The following is a 27,525-nucleotide window of genomic DNA, read 5'->3' on the forward strand; positions in this document are numbered from 1 at the left end:
GAAATTTAATTTGTTTTGCATTGCAAAGATGAAGAACTGAACATGAATCACTTTTAGTTATTTTAAGCATTTTCTTTTCCCTTTATTCTCAGTGGTGACTCATTTATTAACATATTGTAAGGCAATATATATATAATTTTAGTCAGCTGTTTCAATATGATACATATAAAAAAAATGAGCATCAAATCAGAATATTAGAATGACTTTTGAAGGATCATGTGACTGGAGTAATGATGCTAAAAAATCAGCTTTAAAAATCACAGTAATCAATTACATTTTAAAAGATTTTCAAATATAAACATTTATTTTAAATAGTAAAAATATTTCACAATTTTACTGTTTTTGCTGTACTCATTAAATAAAAGCAGACTTGGTGAGCAGAGGAGACGTATTATATATATATATATATATATATATATATATATATATATATATATATATATATATATATATATATATATATAATGTGTATGTGGAGATCAAGGGTTAAAATACGCTTAATCTGCATTTTCTGATGAATGTTAAGTGGAGCGTGCTCTAATGAGTTCAGGCGTCTGCTGGCTGCCCCCTTCTGGCCGCACTGTGAACTGTCCCGGAAGGCGTTTGCTCAGGGAGGAGCCAGAGCGCAAATCAGCAGCAAGCGCAGCAGGAAACACTTCACTGATAATCCTCAAACACTGTGTCCATACACAGACCTCGAAGCCGAGGGAAACACACTTCGAGCCTGCTCTTCGTAACCGCTCGGTGTGGTTTTCCTCTTCACCTCAGAATAATTGAGCAAACCCGCTTGAATCGTGGACAGTGCCGGGACATCAGGCCGCGGTGAATCAGGTGAGTCCTGCCCGGGCCCGTCGACTGCTGCCCGGCCACAGGTGTTTCCACTCACCGGACTCTGTGGATGTGTCTCAAAACGTACTAAGCTGTCTACATAGTGAGCAAACGAATATTCATATAATACCTACAAATGCTGTCTAGCCAGGAAGCACTCTTAGCATTGGGGCACAACCAGCGAATTCTAATTTACAGCTCTGTTTGAACTAAACATATGTTTTTGTAATGGGGTGCATACTGTCTGTTTGCAGATTAATGTGTTAATGTTTAATCCCTTCTTATGCATTCTGAGGGTTGTCCAGCTAACTAATGAATAACGTTCAGTCTAAAATGAAACTAACTCCTAGTCCTGACCATGTTCTCTACTGTTGCCCGCACTATCATAAAACTACACCTTTCTGAATGAGAGAACAGAGAATGCATTGTTAGTCCTCTGGTTACTTCAGTCAGCGAGTGTGGAGCAGATATCTGTCCCTCCTACGAACATACAGTCTCATACTGATACGTTTAATTTGTGTTTAAGTGTTTAAATGGCATTTAACTTATTTTGTTGGTTGCACCAAAAATGGTGTTCCACTTTGTCCACAGAGACTCAAATGTCAAACTGAATCTAAGTGTGTTAGAAATGTATGTGTGTGTGTAGCAGCTATAAACTGATATTGCTTTTTTTTTTTGGCTGGTACAAATCTGATAAATATGACAAACCAATAAAAAAAATAAATGAAAAAAAAAATTTTTTTTACACTAACTAATCTATATATAAAAACAAACACATAGTTTATTTATGATCTCCACATGAGGCTCGGTCCACTTGTTCAATTAAGTTATTTGACCTATAAATATCATCATGAGACTTGCCAAATGGTTCTGTTATTAGTAGTTCAGACCATAAAGAACCAGCTAATTTAAAAGTTGTTATATTTGCTAGAATACATGAATTAAATATTATTATTATTATTATTATTTTATTTTTTCAGATCAGAGACTATATTGTTGCTCCTGGCTTTGAGTGTAAAGTGTAAGTGCTTTGGGAAGGACTGGGGAATTGGTTGTCCTTGGCATAGATTGGTGAATGGCTGTCCTACCGGTCTAACAGGTTGAGAATCGAGAATGATAAAGCCTCCGCCTTTCAGACTCTCATGTTGCTTCACACTTAGCCATGTTCCCGATGTTCTGTTTCTCTAGTTTGTAAAGCGACTAAATTTGAGTCATTAGCCTTCGTAGTTAATTTGTGGATTAAACGTATTGTTGCAGACTTCGGCTTCTGGTTTGGACTGTTGGCATTAAGTGTAATTAATCTTGGGTCATTTCATTCAGAAGTCGCCAGGAATGTATGGCCGGATTGAGCTTTGCCCCCGTGGAGAACCAATGCAAAGTACTTGTACAGTGTGATCTCGGATAACACATTTAAAATTGAGTAAATGTACGTGGCGAGTAGCCTTCGTTTCAAATCCGTCATGCTTGTTTACACAAGGATTGACCTGAAATACATGTCAGAGAAGGATGTTTTTGTGAAACACAATGCCCCACAAAAAACACATTTTAATCTACCAGGATGTCTTCAGCTTGTTGCCAGAAAAATAAGGTATGCATACACTGCTATTCAAAAGTTAGGGGTCAGTATGAATTTATATATATATATATATATATATATATATATATATATATATATATATATATATATATATATATATATATATATACACATATATATATATATACACATATACATACATTTATTGAGTGAGGATGCATTGAGCAAGGAAGAGTGGTTTTTTTTAAATTGAAATCATTTAACAATATTACAATTTTCATCAACAGTTTTATAAGAACTCTTTTATAAGAACACTAATGTTCTTCCTCGTTCGCATGTCTATTATTTCATATTTCTTGTTAGTCTCTGAGGTCCAGGGAACTTGAACTTGTTGCCATCAGTTAATGAAGAGCTGCAGACAGACGATGACTGTTTACAGAAGACGTTTGTAGGTGTGGTGGCTCTCCGTCTCAGTATTTACCTTTTATTGATGTCCTGTATCAACTGCAGCTAAGTCGGTTACCATTCTGATGTATCACTTTGAGACATTTGGGTGTAAACGTGTTTTTTTTTTTTTTATGCTGCACTTCATGGCTCTTCTCAGAGAAGACAGGAAAGTCTTGAGTCTGGGGACTGACATCCTGTGGTGGGACACACCCCATAGCCAAAGACAAGATCTTATTTTTACATTTACACAGAGAGGAAGAGAAGGTAAACAAAGGCTTCTCACTTCCACTGCAACAAACGGTTAGCGTGGGTGATAGCAGCTTTACAATGACCAATAAGAATGAGAGGAAGTTCATCCAGCACTTCCTCATCCTCTCCAGCTGTTCTTTTTTTTTAAGCACTATGAACTTTTGTCTGTTGGACGTCTGACCGGGATGGACAGTTTTGTTCAAACAAAATAAACGGCTAACATCTGTTATCATACCGCTGGTCATAAGTTACTCATTATGGACTTTGTTCTTATGAGTAGCTGCGATATCTTTAATGACAGCATTGACTTGACATGACATGTTTTGGTTTTTAATGTTGGCGTCATTTGTTACAGGTATTCTGATGCATAAACTTCATCTATAATTGTGAAGAAAATGCAAAAACAAACAAAATACTTAAGTTTTAAATATTGTTGATAAAGCCAAAATATGTTGTTGCTGTACACTACCATTGAAGATTTGTAGTCATAATATAAAAAAATAAGTTAATATTTTTGTTCAGCAACTACACGTTACATTTCAACAAAAGTGACAGTAAAGTCATTCAAAATGTTACAAAAACATTTTTTCTAATGTTTTTCAAAATATTAAACTAAGAGACTTCAAAAAAATACTGTAGAGCCATTCTTTTTATTTAGCCCTGATTCATGAGTGTCAATGTTTATTTTAAAGAAAAAACCCATTGACTCATGGGATCTTAAAATAAAGCTCTTTCCAATACAATACTCTCTCTGTCCATTTCGTCATCTCGTGGTGGTTGAACTGGTTTTCGTTGTGTTTGCATGGTGCTTTCTCACTTAATCTGGGTGTAGCTGATGATTATTTCAGAGCTTGACCTATTTGTACTTGACTGTCTTTTTCTTGACCTCAAAGATCATTTAGTTGATTCATTAGTGCCCTTTTTCCCATATCGAGTCTAAAAATGGAATATTCAATTCCTCGATTTCCCAGATTGATCGGCATGACATATTTAGCGTGCTGTGTGAAACCAGGTTATGCAGCTGAGGGACAGCGTCTGTGGTGAGAGTTCACGCTCATGTCAGGGCAGGTTCTCACCTCTTGCCTTCTCCTCTGATCTTTGTTTCCTGTGGGATGCTATGCGGAGAATGTAGTGATGTCACCAGTGATACGATTTGCTGTCAAACTGACTGTTTAGTTGAATTTGATGAAGTATTCCAGGTATAAAAGACAGAAAGCAGGTTAAAACTGCTATTTTATTAATTTTTTCTTGCTGAGGCAGCACAGTTAGTATTGTTCATAGTTTACAATTAGAATTTTTACTTTGCAAATGATAATACAGGTGAAAAATCCCTCTATTTATGATTTGTTAATGTGTAAGTGTGTGTGTGTGTGTGTGTGTTGCACGCTCACATGGCTGCATTTATTTGATCACCAATACAATAAAAACAGTAATGTAGTGTGTGTGAAATATTATCACAATATAAAGTAATAGTTTTTTATTCCTGTGATGGAAAAGCTGTTATTACTCGAGTCACATGATCCTTTAGAAATTATTTTAATAGGAAAAAAAAAATTGTCATCACAGTTGTGCTGCTTAAAGTTTTGTCTTTATCAGTTGTGCTGCATTTTTGCCAGTATTTTTTGATACAATAGAAAATGAGAAAAACGTTTATATATATATATATATATATATATATATATATATATATATATATATATATATATATATAAATTTAAAAGTCTTTACTGTAAATTTTTATCAATTTGATGCATGCGGGCTGAATAAAATAAAATATATTTTAAATAAGAAACATTTGAATGGGAGTATGATTTTTTTTTTTTAATTAACATTTTATTTGTCCTTGCTTGTCTAATTATTATTATTATTATTATTATTTTAACGTTTTTTTTTTTACTTCAGTTATAATGTCTAGGAGTTTAGGTTTTAGCTGCAGGTCTGTTTGTGTTAGCCCTTGTCCTTTTATTGTTCTTTAACAGAGAACTCTTTGTGATGGAGTGAAATCATGGAGAAGAGGAACCTGCTCTGCTGAAGCTGGCCATCAGAAACTGAAGCTTTAACACCTGAATTGTTGCTTCTCCTTTTAATGATTGCTTTGTGCAACCAGTAATAGAAGTAGGCTTCAGGAGTAGCACATAGTTGCCTCCCGTAATAACAGTCGTCGAGTTGGGTGGGACATTTTGGTTCTGGCAGCGTAGCTCAGTTTGTGTTGTGCTGTGTCATGAAATGAGAGAGTGTTGTTGGTCTCCAATTTACTGTGGGCTTGCACAGGCTGTTTTTAAACTAAAAAGCAGTTGACCTCTCCTGACCATAGGGTGCTGTTTTTTGGCTGCCGTCCGGAGGGTATGAGGCCGAGTCCTGGCTAGTAACAGTTCAACGAGTTAGTCGTCAAACATGTTGAGGTGTTTGTGTAATGTGATGTCACCCCTCACCATGACCTTTATACGGAGGAATCTCCAAGCATCGATTCTTCAGCAGTATCACTGTTTACTGCAGGGATTTCAGAACTGGTTCTCTAAAAAAAAAAAAAAAACACCTTTTGTAAATTAGCTTTCTGACAACCATACAAGGACCTAAAAAAAAAATTTGCTCTTTGTATGGTGTGTGGATATTCAACCAAACCCCAAACTCATCGTATGTAAGACTGGGTGTAACTTGTCCCACACTTTTTGTCCTTCTCTATCTCTCAACTTTTAAAAATCCCTCCTTTCTACTCAATTTTAATTATTATTTTCACCTGACGGATGATAAAACTGGTCGTTAAAATCGCACCTGTTATTGGTGAGGTCTTCCATAAATTGGTGTTTATTGGGATGTAGTAACTATTACTTAGTTTGTAACCTTTCTGTGAAAATAAGTTTTAATTTCTAATTATTTTGATCTAAATTATATAATACAAATGATACAATAATTTATTTTAATAATATTAAGAACAAAATCGTAATAATAATTTATTATATAATATGATGGTGATGATGATAATAGTTATTATTGTTGTTGACAGTAGGGATGTCAACGATTGATCGATTAAGGCTGTCGATGGTCGGTGAACTGATTTAATGTAGGGCTGCGTGCGGCTCGTGCGCAGAACACGTGCGAGAGGCTGTGAGTGACGGTGACCGTATATAAATGCATCATTAATTCACAGTTTACTAATTAATCTTTTAATGGGATTTAAACTTTAAAGTACATTTAAAATAGAAACAACACAACGTTTTTTCAACATGGAAAGCAATAGAAATGTAGTAACGAAGTAATTTCACCAGATAATCATTTCATGTCGTGCGCTTTGCAGGGATGTGGGACACAGTTATTCCTACAACTTAATTAGTGGAAACTGTTCATGTTTCTTTAATTTTGTTCCATAACCCATGATTTAACTGAATTTAGTGAACAAATTTATAAATCGGACGAATTTTTAATTCATGAAAAATCGGACGTTCAGTCATGGAAATGATCGAAAATTATCTCTATTTGAGACAATAAATAAAATACTAATACTGAACATTAACCTTGTGGCTTAGACCAAACTGAAATGAACATTTATTTGTTTTAATTTGTATTTTCACATTGAAACCTGGCATGTAGGCTGTAACTCAAAGGACAAAGTATTGGAAAGAAAAGAAAAAAAATGGCGAATCTAAAAATCGTTACGTAAAAAAAATCTAGTATTATGTAATTCTGCCATATTTACAGTAGGTGATTCTTTCTATGCTTCAAACTGATGTTTTCATGTTTTAGAGCTGCAGTTTAATCAATACTTCCTCTGTTAATGCACCATGTCATTTTATATTCCACTGCCATCAATCTGTCGTCTGTCTGTATGGTTGAGCTGATTACGCAGAGGATTTCTTTGGTGGATTGTTAGTTCCACATGCCATTTCTCCTCATAAAGTCTATCAGTTCTTCACACAGGCCTCCTACCTCTAATTTAGACGAGCTAGAGCCACTACTCCCACATCAATGTCCTCACATGCACCTCCGCCATAATTCCTCCCAGCAGGATTCAAAACAAACTGCGGTTAGTTTTTTTTCTACCTCTAATTAACTTGGGATTTGTTGGATGGAGGTATAATACTGATCTCTGAGAGCAAAATTATCTGAAACTGCTTTATGAAAGGATCCCAGTGATCAATATGGTGTTCAGCGATTGTTTTGTTTTCTGGCTACTTAAGTTGTGAATGAATCGCGTCTTCACTCCATTCCAGCTCTCCTGCTGTGAGTTTTCCCTCATAAAGCCAAGCTCACTCTTAAGTAGAAGACCTCCCACTTTACCATTGTCCCTTAAGCTAAGCTTTACAGAGACTCTCTCTTTTTTGTTTAGTTTGTTGGCTGGTTTCTTCGGGGTCCTGTAATCCTTGGATTTCTGGTCTTAAAAATAAGGAAACAAGAGCTCTTTTCCTTCTCTAGAAGTGTTTATAGCCACATGCTTGATGACTAAATGTTCTTGGCTAATAATGGCAATAATCGTTGAAATATGTGTCTGAGCTGAGTGGGGCAATTGAGTCACTGGGAAGGTTATGCTTTTAAAAACTGTGGCTGTGAAAAAGTTCCCTTTTGCTGTTGATATGCTGATGTGATCAGCCTGGAGAAAATGTGATTAAATTATGAGGGCATTCTTGTCTAGACACGCTCTCAGTGGAGTTCTTGTGTGATGTGACGTTAATGTTACCTGGATATGTCACTCTGAATGCAGTTCTTATTGTCAATAATCAATATTGAAGACTCTGACTCAATGTTTGTTTTCTTCTTGTTTTTCTTGGCTGCATCCTTGTAGCCTCACTTTTTCCTTGCAGAATTTTTCTTAGCTGCTGATGCTGTATCGATGTGTTTTATGTATGCAAACATTTGCATGTAGAACGTTAGGACCGCTTCCCTTTTTAACATGTACCATGGTAACCATAATTGTGTAGTTTTTATGGGTATTGTACAAGCAGACTATAGTTCAGTAAATTGGGGTTAGGATGTTTATTATTATATTTTTTTATATAGTTTCTGCTCATGAAGTCTGCTTATATTTGATCAAAAGTACTGCCAAAACCGTACTATTGTGAAATATCATTACAATTTAAAATATCTGTTAATGTAATTCATTCTTCTGATGGCAAAGCTGAATTTTCAGCTGGTTTGGTGTTCAAGAAACATTTATAAATTTTTTAAAATGACTTAATATATTTTTGGAAAACATGACAGATTTCTAGGTTTCTTTCAATAGAAAAGACATTTATGTAAAAATAAAAACAAAACATTATGAATATCTTTCAGTATCACTTGAATAAAAATTTATTATTATTATTATTATTATTAATTATTTTTTGAAAGTATGCTTTTTTTTTTTTTTATAAAATAAAATACAGACGCCAGAGTTTGAATAGTAGTGTATTGTGCCATTAAACTTTATATTAGCCAATAATTGAACCTTATCTAACCTAAAAAGTCTTTTGGCTTGGAGTTTTTGGATTTATTTATTTTTTTTTTTTTTTTACCCAATTTATTGTCTCACAACACTCTATCAACAAGCTACATGATTTGAGGTATAATTAATGTCTGTAGCTAAAACGATGTTTTGTGTTTTGAAGTTATGTGCTGAAGTTTAATATGTCAATTTCAGTTAACAAACATGAATTATATTAATTATTATGCTTGCATCGGTTGCCGTAGCAAAATTGTTTTTAAGGAGCAAAATAGCCAATGGCAGCTTTGTTTCCACTCACAACAAATGCAAACTGTTTGAAGCTTCGGGTGAGAGAAACTGCCGTCCATTCACAGGTTATTCTGTATTGTTATACTCTGAGTGGTCTCTTTAATGAGAAGCCAGTAGCACCCCTCCTTTCTCTGTCCATTTGAAAGAGGCTCTTTCTGATTCGACTTCCCCAGAGCAACAGGTGTTTTCATCAGGTGCTGTTTGCTCAGATGACGAGAGGACTGTAATAGCGTTCATCTCTGAACAAAAGCTGCTTCAGTCAGGACTGCAGAGATCCTCGGTCTCCCTGTGGGGGCTGGGCAGAGAGAGCCAAAGAGAGGAATCGGGGGGTAGTTTCAGTCAGACAATCCACAACTCCTTCCTTGGAATTCCTGATGCTATCAGATCCATTGTGGTTTTTTTGTTGTTGTTATGAATAGTAGAATAGTGGAATAGTAACCCTTTGCAAAGTCAGTTTGAGTTGTGCACCCTTTACATTGCTTCAACTTGTGCATTTTTAAAGGCATAGTTCACCCAAAAATAAAATAAGTTCACCCTTATGTGATTCCTAACCTGACTGAATTTGTTGCATGAAACACAAAAGAAGCTGGATAATGCTCTTTTCCATACAATGAATATGAATGGTGACCATGGCTGTTAAGAGCAGTAAACTACGGATGAACTGTGACTTTAAGTCTTGATTATTCCTTTTCGTTGTCATCACTATTCATTGGTGTAATGTATTTACACTTAATGGTTTTATTTTTGTCTGAAAAGCCAGTGATTATTAACCCTGTACCCCTTGTCTCTTGTCAGGTGGCTGAGGAGGAACCGTGCGAGAGGGCAGCGCGAGGTCCCTGCACGTCCAGGGACGATGAAGAGGTTCAGGCGTCATGGGCATGAGTCTCAAAGGGACAAGCACATACAGGATCTCTATCAGTTCAACAAGGTGATCAATTCCACATCTTCTGTTGGATTTTTGCTTGGCTGTTACACATACACAATACTGGTTTTGTGCTATTTGTAAAGGAGCTCTCTTGTTGACTGTTTTTGATTTATAATTACTAAACAAATGTATGATCTTTTTTGGAATTTCTTATATTTTATGTATTTTTTTTGTCAGCGGTTCTAGTTCTTTCCTTGCCATTTTGAAAGAACTGGATAATTTGGTAAAAATGTTTAATATTTCAGTATTACCCATTTCAATGAAAAAAAAAAAAAGAAAAAAAGAAGAGTATTTAGGAAAATAATATTAACAATTGTAAATTATATTACAACTGGATTTATTTCTTCTTTTTTAAATGTTAAACCATTTAAGTTTTCATATTGGCAGAAAACTGCAAGGAATGCCTTAACGCTTCTCTTTTATGGACAACAGCTAGTTTATAAGCGCTGCTTGTTACAAGTTTGTGAAGGTGGTTGGTGCAAGTTGTGTGACCAAATGCTTGTTACAAGTGACCCAAACTCAGAGCAGAGTTCGTGTGGAGCAGCATTTACTAAACGGAGATGATCAGAGAAACTGAAAACACTGGATCATGAGTTGTTTTTTCATGTAAAAGAACACAGTTTCACGGTTCACTCTGAACGTGCAGTGCATGTATTTATTTTAATAATTAAACCCCAGCCTTTCTGATTTGATAATTGCACTAAACCTTAATGCAATTTTGGTGTGAATTTTTGGCTAATCATGCAGCCCTACAGTTTAGAATGTTTTTGCCTTCCCTGTGAAGGGTGCATGCAATCATGCTGCCTTATAATATGCCCAAAATGAGGCATCTTTAAAAGCAGCATAATTGTACATGTTCCATTTTGGATTAGAGTTTAAAACGGCATGACTATGATATTTTTAAAATGTGAACTGCACATGTAACCAGCGTATAGCAGAGCCATTGTATATGATGTAGCATTTCTCACTCTCATTTCTCCCCCCTCTGCTTTAGACGGTAGAGCATGGCTTCCCCCATCAGCCCAGTGCTCTGGGTTTCAGCCCCAGCCTGCAGCTCCTGGCCATCGGTACCAGATTAGGAGCAATCAAACTGTATCCTTCAACAACCAGAAGACATTTCCACATTTATGGGTTATTTGATTTGTGTATAACGTAACTCTTGAGTATCACATTCCATTCCCCTGTCTCTGAATCCTGAGGGCAGAGTGACTACAATGTGAAATGATGATAATGTCCTGAGATTTCCTGTAGCTCATCTCAGGGTTGTTCTAGTGGCTCAGTGGTACACACCCATCATGCAGGTACTTTGAAAGGCGGAACAGTTTATATTAGTGCGTAGCGCTGATACATTTTTTCCCATACTATTGCGTAATTTTCTCTGTTAGTCATTTACAGAAAAGGAAATAGAAATGAGTAACTGGTATGTGGATAACATTGTGTGTCTGGTATTTAATAGTTATTTGCAATTCAAGATATTTTATTTAAAAAAGCAGGGTGCCGTGTAAATGGTTGCCATGTGTTTCCTTAACCAGTTTCCAGGTATGGAGCTCCAGGTGTGGAGTTCATGGGACTTCACGACGAGAATGCAGCGGTTACACAGGTGCACTTCCTGCCAAACCAGGTATGGCTTTATATTCAATTTTTTGTCTTTTAATTTCCATCTAATTTAATCTTTGGGCTCCGGGATTCAGTGAATCATCAGTGGTTTTGGGTGAGGTTGTTTATTACAAAAATGTATAACACAAAGCAACTTTTTAATATACAGAGATTAAAATGGGGGGGGGGGGTATCAGAAAAATATTATTACAGTGGAGTTTATTTTATATCATCATTAGCTGTATATATCGTTTCAACAAAATTATATATATTTATATTTATATATAGATATATATATTTTTTTTTTCAGTTTTTGTATAATCCACTGTGAATTAAATACATTTAATTATATTTTCTTTTTAATTACAAGAATAGATGAAGTGTTTATTTGTTTTTTTGTATTATTTATTTATTAATTGCAGGTGGAGTTGGTAACATTACTGGATGACAACAGTCTGCACATGTGGACGCTTCGGGCACATAACAGCATGTCCGAGTTGCTTGAGATCGGACGTTTCACTCTCTCTGGTCCACCTGGGTGAGTCAGGAACACACACCTCAGTCTAATATTATCATGCTTGAAGATGTTTTTAACCTGCTGGGATGCTCATGCACTCACACCCAGCGAATGAGACGTGAGCACTGACTCACACTGACCCAGACTTGACTGATACTCACTTGTGCTCTGAATCCATACATAGATGTACACATGCAGTCAGCTGACTTCCATGATTCAAAGTAGCTTTTTTTGCAGCCTATGATGTCATATTCTTTCCTCCCATGAATGGCTATTATTGCTCATACTTCTGTTATTATCCAGCAACAAGTGACAGGGTATTTTGATCTCCTAGTCTGCATCTGAAATCACATATGCTCGTAGTATGTACTTCTAGTATGATTGTAATCCAGGTGTGCTAAATTCATCATGTTACCATTGTCATGTGACATACCAGCATCAATTGCATGGCTTCACTGCCTTTCATAAATCCTATACTGTAAATTCACACATTCTGTTTTTTTGCCCCCCTATATAGTATGGAAGTATGCAAATTCAGATGCAGTATTGGATTTTGGTAGCACAGCCCACAAAGAAATCTCATTGGTCTAATCACTTCACATGGCAGAATATTAAGCATCAGATATGTTTTGGTGGTGCCACATTTGTATGAAATTTGTAATCCTAATTATTTTACATTATGTAGTCTTGTATTTATGCCTAAAAATAATTATAATTAAATATTGTGAGAGAATAAAAGATTTATAAAACATGAAACCAATTATAAGATGTTATAATTAAAATATTCATGTTTTAGTGTTTATTGGTAATGTAATTGATAATGATTGTTGATAAAAATACATAAAAATAAATTATATGCCTTATAAAGGCATGGGTAAAAACTTTTAATAATGCATTATATCAAAAAGTAAAAACAAACAATGTAGATAAACTAAAAATAAGCCAGCATACAGTTTAAATCCAGTGTCTAATATAAATGTAAGTGGGGTAGTAGTAAAAAAGAAATCACTAGCATCATTTTGACTCGAGTCTGATGTGAAACATTGACAGTGCCCCTCCCAGTGTGACGCGGGTCACGGCGGTCCTGGCACACTCATCGGGTGAGCTGCTGCTGCTGGGCACGGAGGGAGGACACGTGTTTGTTGTGGAAGTGCCCGGCTTCAGAGAGCTGGAGGAGAACAACATCAGCGTGGAGGATGTACAGAACAGGTCAGACATCATGATGACCTGAATTATGAATTCATGCCCATAACACCCGTTACAAAATCTAGCACAATACAAGGTTTGGTCATTTTGCATATGAACACAATTTAAAGACGACAAACTGAAAACGCACATATTTAATAGATTTAACCTTAGCTCTATAATCTCCTAATTATTTTACACATAGAATGTACATTCTTTAAATAGTTTCAGTGGAATGGTATTATGCAAGAGTTTCACATGTCAGAGACGATTGTTGCAGTCAAGCTTTGTGATCGCTGAACGGTTCACCGCTACTTTTTCCAGAATTCCAGAGGATTATGTTGGCCGCAGGAACCTGGAGTGTGTGGAGACTCTGCATGAGAACCCACTCAACCCACGGCAGGTGCTGATTGGCTACAGCCGAGGCCTGATGGTACTGTGGGATCTGGACCGACAGCGTCCCATCCAACACTTTCTAGGCTCACAGGTACCGTGTACTTGCAGTGCTATAGCTTCTTTATTCAGTTCAGTTCAATCCAAGTTTATTCGTATAGCCCTTTCAGGATACAAATTGTTGCAAAAAAGCTTTACAGAAAATTGTTTCTACAATATAGGATTATGGATTATGGAAATTCGCTAAACAGCAACCATTATGAATTATGAGTCTGGAACCCTGCTGTAGAGGAAGTAACAGTACAATTGTAATCTTTATCACTTCTAAGAGGAGGCTTGTAATGGTTTATTTTTGTGTCCTCTGCAGCAACTAGAGAGTGTTTGGTGGATGGAGGACGGTAGGAACATACTCAGTTCTCATAGTGATGGGAGCTACTGCCAGTGGACGGTGACCGGCGAGGATCCGCAGACGGAGCCTGAGAAACAGGAGACGCCGTATGGTGAGACCTCGCTTGTCACTTGTGTTTTCTGTTACAACAGTAAACATGTTCCAGAACCTGTGCTGTAGCTGAAATTTTCTATATCTGCCTTACATACTATATTTAATGAAGAACTGTCAATAAAATGTTCTATAATAGAAGAGTCACATGCGGGTGTACTACATTACTCTATGCAAGTTTGGGGTCAGTTTTATATATATATATGTATGATATAAAATTTCTTAATGTTTTTGAAAAACATTTTTACTGATCTCAAACTTCTGAATGGTATTGTATTTCCACCATATTGGATCTGTAATATGACCTACAATGGTTGCCATATCTCTGTCCGTTTCCATTTACAAATATGACGACTAGTGATGACGAATAGGGAAGTAGGGAAATTCAAGCTCAGGTCTAAAGCTGCGGTAGGGAACTTTTGACGCTCTAGCGGTTAATAAACAGAACTGCTTGCGTCTTGCGGAAGAACATCGTAGCCGGAACTACTTCTCTCTGTTTATGTCTATGAAGAATCACAAAGGTACTGGGTTACTCCGCCGCGGTATCCCCGAAGCAATCTAAAATAGTCCGAATATAAACACTTATTATAGGTGCACCCTAGTGATTCAGGACAAGCCAAAAACACGGTTTGGAAAATGGATTCATGGTGTACTCGCTTATTATATAAACTTTTCTACATTTTGAACACAAACAAAGTTACGGACCGCAGCTCTGATTGGTTATTTTTTACCGGGAGCGCATGACTTTCTGCAAATGGCAATAGTACCACTGGGAGGAGCCAGAGGAGCTTGATTTTTTTTCACAGATTATCTGTTTCATATTCTACTGTCAGGACATAATGACAGGTTTAATAAATATGTAAAAAATATTTTTTTACAAAAGTTCCCTACAGCACCTTTAATGAGAAGCCTTGAAGTCTCCTGCCTATATAGTATACTAACTGTAAAATAAAAGTGGAATAACGTTGTTGCCTAATATTATGCCTAAAATGTTTGCTTAATCGTAAGCTCACTAAGTTTTGGAACAAAGCCTCTGTTATCCACTTGAAAATATATTCATAGTGAGCTGTCTTTCCTTAATTCCTTTAATGAACAATATCTTCACACAGGTTCCTTCCCCTGCAAGGCCATATCCAAAGTTATACAGCTGCCATCAAAACAAGGGTGAGTATATTCTTTATAAGACAATACTGTGAGTGTTCACTCGCTGATGTTGAGGCGGGTGTGTTTGCTTGTGGTGTCACTAACCCATAGTGCTTCACCATGACTCACACTGTCCATGTGGTTAATATTTAAACCTTCCGTAGACGTTCATATGTTCCGCTCCACAGTAATGATTTTTCTTTTACTGATAATCTCTATCCGGTTTTATCATAATGTTGCTTTATTCTCTTTTTCTTTACAATATTTGAAACCGCTGATTTGGAAAGTTTTGGAAGAGCCAAGGAGAGTTTGTCATTTAGTAAACTATTCCTTATCCAAAGTAATGTCTTTTGTCCTTTCCCCGTCCCAAGTCCCCCTTTCCTCATCTTCAGCGGAGGGATGCCGAGGGCCAGTTACGGGGACAGACACTGCATCTCAGTCATCCACAGCAAAACCCACGAGGCGCTGGACTTCACCTCACGCATTATCGACTTCTTCGTCATTCGCGAGGGAGAGGACAACAGAGGTAGAGAGAGATGCTCCCAGACACACGGTTTTGGTTCATTTACATGTTTCTAAATCACATTTTATCTGCGCTACTATAGGTTCACTTCCTCTGAGTGGTCTTAACTGTGTGTCTGTGTCACAGGTGAGCCGAGCGCTCTTGTGGTTTTGGTGGAGGAGGAGCTGATTGTGGTGGATCTGCAGACTGAGGGGTGGCCCGTCATCCAGACGCCCTACCTGGTGCCATTACACTGTTCAGCCATCACCTGCTCGCACCACGTCTCCTCCATCCCGCTCAAACTGTGGGAGAGAGTGCAAGCTGCGGGAGCCCAGCAGATTACACACTACTCCAAGAAGGTTCGAAACCATATGCACACACAAATACAGAAATATTTAGCTCAGATCACATGTTGCCCAATAAAACCATTTACCAGAAAGAGAGTGCTCACTTCAACCGCCAGTTGCTGGGTTAAATGTTAACTACAGTTGGCTTCAGAAGACTTCAACTACTGTGTCAATTGTTGATTCTGTGTGGCAGCACCATAGATGTCTCTAAACACTGTTCTTAATCACTTTTCACTTTTATTGAGCCATTCAATTCTAGATTCTTGTAAATCTGTCTTTTTGTAGCCTTGGCCTATAAATGGAGGCCAGAATCTCGCCCCAGACCCTCCCCAGAGAGACTTGCTCCTGACAGGGTAAGTAGACCTGTGTAAGCTAATGCTATCGATCTTGGTGTGCCTTTACTCCAGTCTTCACATAATCCTTTGAGTAATCATTCTAATAGGCTGATTTTCTGCTCTGGATAAAGTTGTTCTTATAATTATTATCAGTGAAAACTGCTGTTCTGTCTAATATTTTTGTGGAAACTGTGTATATTAGGGGTGTAACGGTACACAAAATTTACGGTTCGATACGATACACTGGTGTCACGGTTCGGTACGTTTTAGATACAGCAAAATGAAAAAATTGGCAGATAAATATCCTTGATTTTTAAAAAATGTTTTATTTATTAAAACTAACAAGTATGTTTTTTACATTGAACAATGATGGAGCTATTCTTTACCCATCTTCTATGGTGTTTTCTTAGCAGCATACTGTATAAAACAAAAACAGCTCCTTATAAAAAAAAAAAAAAAAGAAAATGTTATATTGTTGTAATAGTTATGAACAAATACAAAGATGTAACTTTTTATATGGAACTCTATAACTCTTTATATTGAGTGTGTTTTTACTCAACTGGTTCTCTATAGGGCTTATGTTTTTTGGAACAAAGCAGGAATTACGGTCTCGCTGAAATGGGCTCGTGAAGGAATATTGTAACGGGGCTCAATTACATTAAGCATGTTCTTAAAACCTGCGTTTTCCACTACAGAGTGCGCTCGCTCACTCAGTACGCGCTGAAGGCTTGTTGCAAAATGGCTAATGCGTTTAACAGACCAGAAAAGAAGATCCTCCAATAACCAACAGGTCTGGTGTTTGGGTGCACTGGATTCCCTGTAAGCTATAATGGTGATGATAGAATGAATGGTAAATAGTAAGGTCTCATATCCGCGGCTATAACATAAATGTAACGTAAATGTAGTCTTTTACCCTGTTTGAATCAGTTGGAAATGTCTGCCTAAATGCTGCGGCTCCTTTTTTTTCGTCTTTTCCCAGATACTGACACACTAAGGTGATGTCGGCGTAAATGAGTTGACAAGTTTCAAGTATTCCCGCTGGTGTTTTTTTTTTATTATTTTTTTTTCCCCGCTGTTGTACCTTATTGTCATGTAGATGCGACATACCGTTGTTTTTTTTATCCACCACTCTCTTGCCATCACCATAGCTTACAGGGAATCCAAAGTGCACCCAAACACCAGACCTGTTGGTTTTTGGAGGATCTTCTATTTCTGGTGTGTTAAACGCATTGGCCACCGCGTACCGTGCATGAACTGCTCGCTCACTCAGCGCGTATAAATATATAAATAAATAAATAAATAAATAATATAAAATGAGTAAAACAAAATGACTTTTTTTTTTTTTTTTTTTAGTTGGGAAGTTGGTAAGCTTTTCTCTTAGACTGTTTGTGTCTGTTTTCAGTCGCTCACATCACTTGTATCAGATAATAAAAACTGGAAAGTTCAGATATTTGTTCTTATTTTGCCTGTTGGATTATTTTAATTTTTAAAAGCTGAGTATTATTCCAGTAATTCTACTTTATTTTCTTCCAAGCTAGTTGTTCATAGCTTTGAAACAACCTGTTGGTACTTGGACCCTGTTTAAAATATGTTTGCTGCTGGGTTTTTCCCTTTTCATGAAAATCGTGTAAATAACAAGGAAAAATGTTGTGTTAAGATGCTGTAATGGATTTGCATGTAGGGAATGAGGAATTGATGATTAAAATGGAACTTACCTTTCACTTTAAATATTTTGTATCCTCCTTTCTTTTGAAAGGCATGAAGATGGCACTGTGCGTTTCTGGGATGCCTCAGGGGTCTGTCTTTACCCCATGTACAAGCTCAGCACAGCGGGAGTCTTCCTCACAGACGCCGACCCAAATGACAACATGAACCAGGGCAGTGAGGGAGAGTGGCCTCCGTTCCGCAAGGTCTGGTTTGACTGACACTTACTTCTAGAAGGATTATCACTCACACTACTTGGCACAGTTGTTTAATGATTTCATCAGGCATTTGATTCTGTGTATTTATTGTTTTTATAAATATCAGGTGGGCTGCTTTGACCCGTATAGCGACGACCCTCGGCTTGGCATTCAGAAGATCCACCTGTGTAAATACAGCGGATATCTCACAGTGGCTGGAACTGCAGGACAAGTGCGTTTTAATGGGGGAGTTTAAGGGAAGATATACATCATTAAAGAAAACAATATTCAAATGTTACCTTTTGTTCAGTGGTTACATAAACTACTACATCTGCAACAAGGCTGCATTTATATGCTGTGAAAACAGTAATAATGTGAAATTCTTACACTTTAAATATAGCTTAACATGTACTTTATCCTGTTACATGAAAGCAGAATTTTCAGCTTCATAACTCCAGTCGTCAGTGTAAAATGACAGTCAAAAATCATTATAATATGGCTAATTGGTGCTCAAGAAGCATTTAATCAATGTTGTAAACACTAAAGTTTTAGAAGATTCACATTTATTTAAAATCAAAATCATTCTTAACATTACAAATTTCATTTTAGTCCATTTTGATCACTTGAACGAATCCTTGCTAAGAAAAAAATAAATGAAACTAGGACTGCACGATATTGGGAAAAAATGACATTTCGATATTTTATTTTTCTGTGATATATATTGCGATATGAAATCTAATCAAATTTCTTACAAACAAAAATGGGGTGAGCACACTTACATTCTCATTTTAAATGATTTAAATATCGACACCCATCGTGTCAATTGATTAATATGCGCAAGGGAGTGAAAGCAGACTTTATTTATAGAATTTATTCTGATTTCCTTGTGCTGAAGATCTGATCTATTTTCCAGTTCACCCAGTTCTCAGAATTTGTACTGGCTGTTGATAATTAATCACGAGAGAGAACTTGACTGAAGCACTTAACTGATTATTAACAGTCCACTTCACATTATGTCTTCCATATGGAAATGAGCTTGGTGAAAACCACTCTTCAGGATCTTGTCCTTTGACCGAACCACTGAAATGTGAATGTTGCTGTAAGGACATGTATGAACAGTGACTGTCACAATCATTTCTCTCTGCCTTCCTCCCTCTCAGATTCTGGTTTTGGAGCTGAATGACGAGGCTGCTGAGCAGACGGTGGAGGCTACAGTGGTGGACCTGCTGCAGGGTCAGGAGGGCTTCCGCTGGAAGGGCCAGGCGCGTCTAGACGTGCGGGAGGAGCCAGTGCTGTTCCCTCCAGGCTTCCAGCCCTTCGCTCTAGTGCAGTGCCAGCCGCCCGCTGTGGTCACAGCAATCGCTCTCCATTCAGAGTGGAAACTGGTGGCCTTCGGGACCAGCCATGGCTTTGGTTTCTATGACTACCACCAGAGGAACAACATCTTGGTCAAGTGAGAAGAACAACATTTTAAATCGCATTCCAGTTTTATCAGTTCAAAAGACTGATTTGTAACTATAAAAAAAAGCAGACTTACCACAAATGAACATTAGGGAATAACCTGTAAGATAACTTTAAACTTATGTTGTTTTATTTGGTTCAGACTGATGATGAGTGTTCATGATGTGTTCAGCACAATAGTCTAATTAAAGAAACGTTCCCTTGAAAAAGAGAAGTCTTTATTATAGCTACAGTGTTAGTCACCATGGTGTACTTTTATCATGATAAAAGGGGAATAACTATGAAAAAAAATATGATAAATATGGAAAAACAGCCGTCTGACTCACTTATCATATGATGGACTGGCTTTTAATTTAAATAATGTATATTAAACGTTAATAATTAAACCATATTGTTTTATTTATATTTCTTATGTGATGCGGGTCAAATGTAATGTTTTGCACATTTAAATTAATAGAAAAGTAGTAAAAACTGTTTTTTTTTTTATTGACCAAAAATAAAACTATTCAAAAGTTTGTTCAGTAAGGTTTGGTTTAAGGGTTTTTTTTTTTTTTTTTTTTTTTTTTTATATAAAAGTCTCCTATGCCCACCGATGCTACATTTGATCAAAATATATATATATTTTTTAATATCACAAATTTAAAATAAGTTTTCTCTTTTAATATATCTATTAAATGTCTTATTATTATTATCAGTGAAAATGGCTTAATATTTTTATGAATGCTGTGATAAAAAAAATTTCCAGGTTTGATGAACAAAGTTCAAATAACATTTAAGTCTTTTGTTACATTGTCTTTTTAATAACACTTTTGATCATCTAAATGCATTTTATTAATAAAAGTATTAATAAAAAAAATCTAAATAAAAATAATAGGGTTTTGAAAATTGCAACCTTTTGACTTGATATCAATCAATTTAAAAGAATGTAAATCTTACTTTTTTATGTTGTAGCAAAATTGTCCATATTCAAATAATTTTAAGCCTTTTATTTCTGAACCCAAACTTTACATTTAAATTGTTTGGATCAAGACTCTGTTAAGATTATTTCAAACATAAATTCTATTAGTTGTGTTTTTTTCCCTGCAGACTTTGAGCATGCTAATAGTTGTTAGCTGTCCATTTGCAGGTGCACCCTAAATCCCAGTGACCAGGTGGCCATGGAGGGACCGCTCTCACGCGTTAAGTCCATCAAGAAGTCCTTGCGGCAGTCCTTCCGCAGGATTCGCCGCAGCCGGGTTTCCATGCGAAAACACCACACTAACAACGCAGCTAAGGTACACATCAGCTCTCTTTTTCTCTAATGCTGCAGTCATTCACCCGACAAATTAACAGACTTCATGCATGCCGTTATTTCAGCTACGGTTAGCATTGCATAATTCAGAGTTGTTAAAAAGGGTGGTGAATATCAGCAATGTTTCTGCAGCTGCAAGAGATCAACGCCAGGCTGGAGGCCGAAGCTCTGCAGGAGATGGAGCTGGCACCTGTACAGAGAAAGATTGAAGCCCGTTCCTCTGATGACTCCTTCACGGGCCTCGTCAGAACACTCTACTTTGCAGATACATTCGTTAGTGATAGTGAGTACCGCAATGTTTCTAATCCGTAAATATAGGGTTATGATGTTTCCCATTATAACCGCTGTGTCCTCTCAGATGGCAAGTGTGTGACTAGCAGAAGACCTTCATAATCTTTCTGCCTCTCTCAGGTTCTCACAGTACGCCCTCGCTGTGGGCAGGAACAAATGGTGGAGCTGTTTTTGCGTATGTCCTCCGTGTCCCATCATTGGAACGAAGGGCGGAGGATCCAGTGGTGGCTCATGCAGGTACATGGAAAATTATAATATATATATATATATAAACAACATTTAAATAAAAGCATTTCTGCTCCAAAGCAGATGGACAAAGATTTTAATAAATCACTTAATAAATGTATCTATTGAACATTGGTTTCTTTATGAATAAAATAGTTGCTTGTGTTTGTAAAAGCAATAAACCACATTACGACTTTGTGTTAGTAATTATACCACAGTAAAGTGTGAATTCTTGCATCCACAAATATTTACTATTGTTACAAATATTTTTTAAAGAAATAAATAGTTTAAATCCTTTTTATTAATAATACCTTTTTATTTTAATTTTAAATTAGTCATGTTCCTTTGATCTCTCTATTTATCAAATTATCAATTTCCACATCAATTTCCACTGTTTTCCTGTGTTTTTGGACACACACACACACACACACACATACACATATATATGTGTATAATACCCACAAATATACACTGCATATTGCAAAGTTTTTTTTTCTTATACCCACAAATATACACTACTATAAAAAAAAAGTTTATGGTCAATATTAAGTGTTTAAAGAAATTTATACTTTTTATGCTTATTTTTTTAGTTTATTTTAAATAAATCCTATTCCTTTGAACCCCCTATTTATCCAAGAATCCTGGATTCCACAAAATATTAACCAGCACAATCAGCATATTAAAATGTTTCTGATGGATCATGTGACACGCAAGACTGTAAATTCAGCGTTGCCATCAGAGAAATAAATTACATTTTAAAATATACTGAAATAGAGAAACTGCTATTTTTCATATTCTCAATATTTTTTCCTGTGTTTTTTGGTCAAATACATTTTGCCTTTGGTGAGCATAAATTGTATTGACCCCAGAGTTTTGAACAGTAGTGTGCACAAAACCCATTATATAAAAAGTCGAACGTTTACATAAACAGATCTTCTATAAAAAAGTGCTTCTGTATTACCAGCTAAAGAGATTCAGTTGATGCATCGTGCTCCAGTCGTGGGTTTGGTGGTCTTGGATGGCAAGGGTGCCCCTCTGCCCGAGCCTCTGGAGGTGGCCCATGATTTGGCGCGCAGTCCTGAAATGCACGGTTCCCATCATCTTTTGGTTGTGTCAGAGGAGCAATTTAAGGTGAGAATTTACACCACACTACTTATTCTTCCTCCATTGCCGACATAGATTGTGTCTTATTGTATTTGTGTGTACACAGCTGTTTACTCTGCCTAAAGTGAGCAGTAAATCAAAGCTGAAGCTGACAGCGGTGGACGGCTCTCGTGTTCGCCGTGTGGGTGTGGCTTGGTTTGGCTCTCGGACCGATGAACAGTTAGAGAGCAGCCTGGTGGTACTGACCAATCAGGGTGAGCTACACGTCATCTCTTTGCCTTCCATCAAAATGATGGTCCACTATCCTTGCATACGAAGAGAAGACGTCAGTGGAATCGCATCCTGTGTGTTCACCAAATACGGCCAAGGTAGGAAACGCTCACTTTTACACAGTGCATTTAAACATGAATCTCCTCTGAAACTCTTAGTCTGGTCATCTTTCAGGATTTTATCTGATGTCCCCTTCTGAGTTTGAGCGGTTTTCTCTCTCCACCCGCTGGGTGGTGGAGCCGCGCTGTCTGGTTGAGGCTCCCCTCCAGATGAGGCCCAAGAACCCATCGAGTCCCGTCCACAGGGACCAGCCAGATGGAGTACCTACTGAACACAGGTGTGTGTGTGTGTGTGTGTAGTTGTGTTATAGTTCAGAATCCCTTATTCCTTTCCTGTTGTTAAGGATTGACAAAAGTGTTTCTATATTGATGTTTCTTTGTTCTGTCTTTCTAGAAATGTAAAAAGGGAGAGTGAAGGATATGGTGAGATTCAGTGTGCTTTTTCCAAATCTGTGTGAATTGTGCAAACTAAGCATCCAATACTAAAAAATGCATGTTCTTTAGTGCTGCTTTGAAGTCACTCATGCAAAAGACTTTAGTCTGTACTTACGGACACAATCCGTAATTGATGACACAAGGCCACATTAATACTTGGAATTTTGTTAAAAACAAAAGTTGTATATATTATCAGCCCCAAAAACATACTGGTATCGTACATTATAATTAGTGCGGTCAAACAATTAATCATGATTAATTACATCCAAAATAAATGTTTGTATGTGTGTTTGTGAGAAATTATGTGTGTAAATGTATTCTGTATATATAAATGGGCGCACACACACGTGTATATAAGAAAAATCTAATATCATTATATATAAAATTAAATTTATTTATACATGTATATTTTTCTTTTAAATATACATGCATTTGTGTTTTTATATATACAAAAATATACTCTAAAAAGAAACTTATTTTGGATGTGGTGAATTGTTTGACGGCACTAATTATAATTCAGCCTTTAAGTGAACTCGTAATTTTGAGTTTTGCACATGATTAGACAAACTGACCAATCACGATCAAGTATTCTAAAGTTAGAAGTTTATCAGGTGCAAGGCAGTGTTTCCTTATATTATATCAATATTAATTTTGTTATTTTTGTAAAAAAATAAAATAAAAAAAACTAAGAATTTTTTTTACAAATCACTTTTCAAGGAAACTAAAACTAAAAATATAAAAAATTAAATCTGAATTCGAAATATAAATGAATACATTACGGTTTATAAATAATGTGGCTTGCCAGTTGCATCAATTATGAATTGTATTCATAACTCCTGAGTGTTTGCAAGCTTTGGCCTGACTGATCAATGTGCTTGTGTGTTCCAGAGAATTCTGCTAGACAAGTAATGGAGCATGCTTTGCTCAACGATGAGAGTGAGTACACGAGGATCAGCAGTTAGACAGAGTAGTTTAGAAGTAAAGAGCAGTGTCAGATTGTTTGTATCTCTGCTTGCTGTGGATGTGTGACATGCAGATGACATGCAAATGCCCTGAAACAATAATCTAAACATGCTGTATGTTTTCAGTTATCTGTGCAGTCATGTGTGCATGATCTGTAACACTCCCATTTGCCTGCACAATAATGTTGTTGTATTAATACCTGTGGAAAAGTCTTGATTTGTTGTTTATGAACAGAAGAACTAGATTTTCCACCGAGGACAGCGTTTGCTGGACTAGCTTTTATAGTGTCTGAATAGAATTTGTGGGAAAGTCTTTGTGTATTTGTTTGATTCACATCTTGCTTTAACACAGGAGTGCTTCAGGAGATCCAGAAGTCTCTAGAAGGAGATCAAACGTGAGCAGGTTTAATTGAATGTTTATTAATATGCATTAAAACCCGTACGGTTTGAATAATCTGCCAATTGTTTGTTTAAAGGACGTTCCTAGAGAACAATCTCAAGACGAAGCCAAAAGCAAGCAATGTGCTAAGCAATGGAGGTAATTATTTTCTGTTCCCGATTAGCATAAATTGGTATTCTGCATTTGAATAATAATATGGTAACCAGCAAGTATTTGAGAGAACGGTGATCAAGTTTCAAAGAAGGGCGTTTTAGCAGTGTTTATAATGCAGATCTTCCTGTATGTCTTCCGGCATATTTTACATTTCTTTGGTTGGAACAGGTCATTATCACATGCAAAGAAATGTTTTATTATTATTATTACTGTCTTTATTATTTATTATTGTAACTGTCTCAAAGAAATGTTCTATTCTCCCCTGTCTTTAAAAATATATATATTTTTGTCAATAAAATAACAATAATACTTTGCATATGATAATATAATAATAATTTAATATAAGATCTGGGTGACATAATTGATACATAAAAGACTGGGTTCCATAGCCTACAGTGTGAATGGAAAATTGTCTAAAAAATATTTTTAAAGACGGAGTAGATGAGTAGATCACGATATCACTAGAATTTCTCTTAGAGACGGCAATAATAATAATAGTTAATAAATGTAACTCCTCTTGGAAAATGATTTTGGACTCTTGTTTATTTGGATCAGCTGGGTTACATTAGTGTGAATGTAAATGATACTGAAAAGAGAATTTGATGTTAAATCTGTGTAAATAGCCAAGAAAAAATTTTATTGTTGATTTTTACAGTGTTGTTAATTGTATTCTACCATGTTGTGCGTTATGTATGAGAAAATCATTTTCTATTTAAGTGAATCTATTACTTTGTGCACTACACTTGTAACTGACACATGCTATGTCATAATTATTTCTAATACTTAATTGAAATGGTCATCCAAAATGTAACCAGTTGTTATATGTTTATTTTGCCTCTCTGCTTGCTGCTGTGTCCACAGATTGAGCCTTTAATTCCCAGTGCCTGAATGATTCTGGATGCGCTCTTCATTCCAGACTTGCTTCCGATCTGAACACTACTGCTAGAACCACTACTGAACCATGAGAAAGCCTTGCCCTGGAGAGATAACCTCCCACTCAAGAGCTTCTACTCCCAGAGAGAGAAGAGCGAGGGACCACCATCTGTGCCTGCTACGACCAAACACTGTATCTCCACTAAACCCATTACATGCTGACCAACCGCCATTCACTGCATCTGCATCTGCGTCTGCACAGTTCACTGCAGTGGCGTTTGATAGACTGCCAATCTTGTTTTTAACTATTTTAAATGCATGATTTTTCTTTTCTGTCAGATTGAGAACCTCAAAATTTCCATAGATGGTCTATTATAGCTGGATAAAGACACCATTAGCTGTGTAATTAGGGTAGGACGACAAGGCAACATTAGCACTAGATGCTAATAAGCCACATCCACATTTTAAACCCTACTGAGTATTCCAGAACAAGTAGTGTTGCCTTTCCCCGTCCACACCAATGAGAACAGTGACTAGACAAAGTTCTTATAGGTACTTGGACACTACTGTGTAGTTCATATGCTGTAGTTTCTAGGGTGTACAGCTTTCTGAGGGGCTAGGTTTTTATTTTGTTTTTAATGTAAAGCATTTCTGTTATGCCAATAATGAATGATGTAATTTAGGAATGTAATTTTAAAATATTGTAGTCAAATGTTTTAATATATGTGTATATGAAAATTCATACCCCGTTTTGAATGCTGGGTTCCTTTTACGGAGGGCTGTATTTTCTGATCCAAGGAAATATTTTGGTACTGTCTCCTGAAATGCTTTTAGCGTTTTCTTTGGGGGTGGGTCTAGAATATATTTTTGTAGAATCATACATGATCGTGTATGAGAACACTAATTATTATACTTTGTAACTCCACACTACGCTCTTCTCAGTAAAACTTTTTTCGCACAAACCATCCTTTTCTTCATTTTTGAAGCATATTCTCATTCTGTGTGTTTCAGTTTAGGGAATATATATATTATTTTTTTTTATGTGATTCTTATAAAAAGTAATAGTATGAATTAAATGACAATGTAATGTTCGGTGTATGCATTACAATAATAGCCAAATTATGCTGTCTTTGTTTTAAGTTTGTGATTGCATAAGTTTGAAATGTGTCTTAAATTGCTTAGCATGACGTGTTGGGCAATAATTGTAAACTACAAACAAGATATAAATTTGAACAAGTCTATATATTTGAAAAAAGTTAAATTCTATCATGTAGTGCAGAAGTTTTTTATGTTCACATACATTCAATACTAAATTTATTCAGTGCCTAATTGAAGTAATATAAAAAAAAGGAGTGATATTCATGACATGACTCATAACTGTACGTCTGTCTAGTAAATTTATGACTACTTCTAGGAGTGTTGTAGCCTTTGAAAATATTTGAAAAGAAATCTCTCTTTGGTCCGATCAGTTGTCATACAGACTCAGCCAAGTGTTTTGATCATCTATTACTGAGAGATGCTTTATTCCCTATTTGTAGTAGTTCAAATGTTTGCCTGATATTGGACACCATCTCTTAAAAAATTCTGGGGAATAGGCGTTTACACCATTGTGTCACACAGCACAAGCAAGAGAATTAAACATTTATACAATTAAATAGAAGGCTTGTAAGAGCATGATCTAGCTTTTAAATGAAAAACAACTGTCAGATAATACTTGTGTATATAACTCTCTATGATGGGCAGCAATATTAGTAGCAAATTAGTTTAAGGACAGGGCAACTGTACTGAACTGTAATTTTATTTTTTATTAAAAAAACATATTTGAAGAAAAATTCACTTTTTAGCTGTTTACTTCATTTAAAAAAAAAAAAAACATAAATCTTTAATAATTAT

At 36.2% G+C, this 27,525-nt stretch overlaps 1 protein-coding gene across 2 annotated transcripts; it reads left to right on the forward strand.

Moving 5' to 3' along the window:
* The first annotated feature begins 607 nt into the window (after positions 1–607).
* LOC113111624 (lethal(2) giant larvae protein homolog 2-like) lies at positions 608–26,597 on the forward strand. 2 transcript variants are annotated; one of them, XM_026276563.1, is made up of 26 exons: positions 609–831; positions 9,561–9,693; positions 10,685–10,782; positions 11,230–11,311; positions 11,709–11,824; positions 12,854–13,012; positions 13,313–13,475; positions 13,749–13,881; positions 14,990–15,044; positions 15,395–15,549; positions 15,673–15,884; positions 16,158–16,225; positions 17,964–18,117; positions 18,236–18,340; positions 19,269–19,561; positions 20,696–20,843; positions 20,993–21,143; positions 21,272–21,388; positions 22,341–22,507; positions 22,587–22,848; positions 22,925–23,087; positions 23,204–23,232; positions 24,133–24,180; positions 24,559–24,601; positions 24,683–24,744; positions 25,621–26,597. In XM_026276563.1, the coding sequence occupies exons 2-26, from the start codon at positions 9,619–9,621 to the stop codon at positions 25,623–25,625; spliced, it is 3,063 nt and encodes a 1,020-aa protein (XP_026132348.1). In that variant the 5' UTR covers positions 609–831; positions 9,561–9,618; the 3' UTR covers positions 25,626–26,597. The 2 variants fall into 2 exon arrangements, with proteins under 2 accessions (XP_026132349.1, XP_026132348.1); XM_026276564.1 differs by lacking the exon at positions 24,133–24,180 and having other exon boundaries at positions 608–831.
* Positions 26,598–27,525: the final 928 nt, after the last annotated feature.

This window comes from Carassius auratus, chromosome 12 (assembly GCF_003368295.1).
Source record: "Carassius auratus strain Wakin chromosome 12, ASM336829v1, whole genome shotgun sequence".
NCBI classification, from domain to species: domain Eukaryota; kingdom Metazoa; phylum Chordata; class Actinopteri; order Cypriniformes; family Cyprinidae; genus Carassius; species Carassius auratus.

Coding starts and splice junctions, on each gene's coding strand:
- LOC113111624 (XM_026276563.1), top strand. CDS start 9,619: ATGAAGAGGTTCAGGCGTCATGGGCATGAGTCTCAAAGGGACAAGCAC. Junction 9,694..10,684: donor ATCTCTATCAGTTCAACAAG/GTGATCAATTCC, acceptor CCTCTGCTTTAG/ACGGTAGAGCATGGCTTCCC. Junction 19,562..20,695: donor AGGAACAACATCTTGGTCAA/GTGAGAAGAACA, acceptor GTCCATTTGCAG/GTGCACCCTAAATCCCAGTG.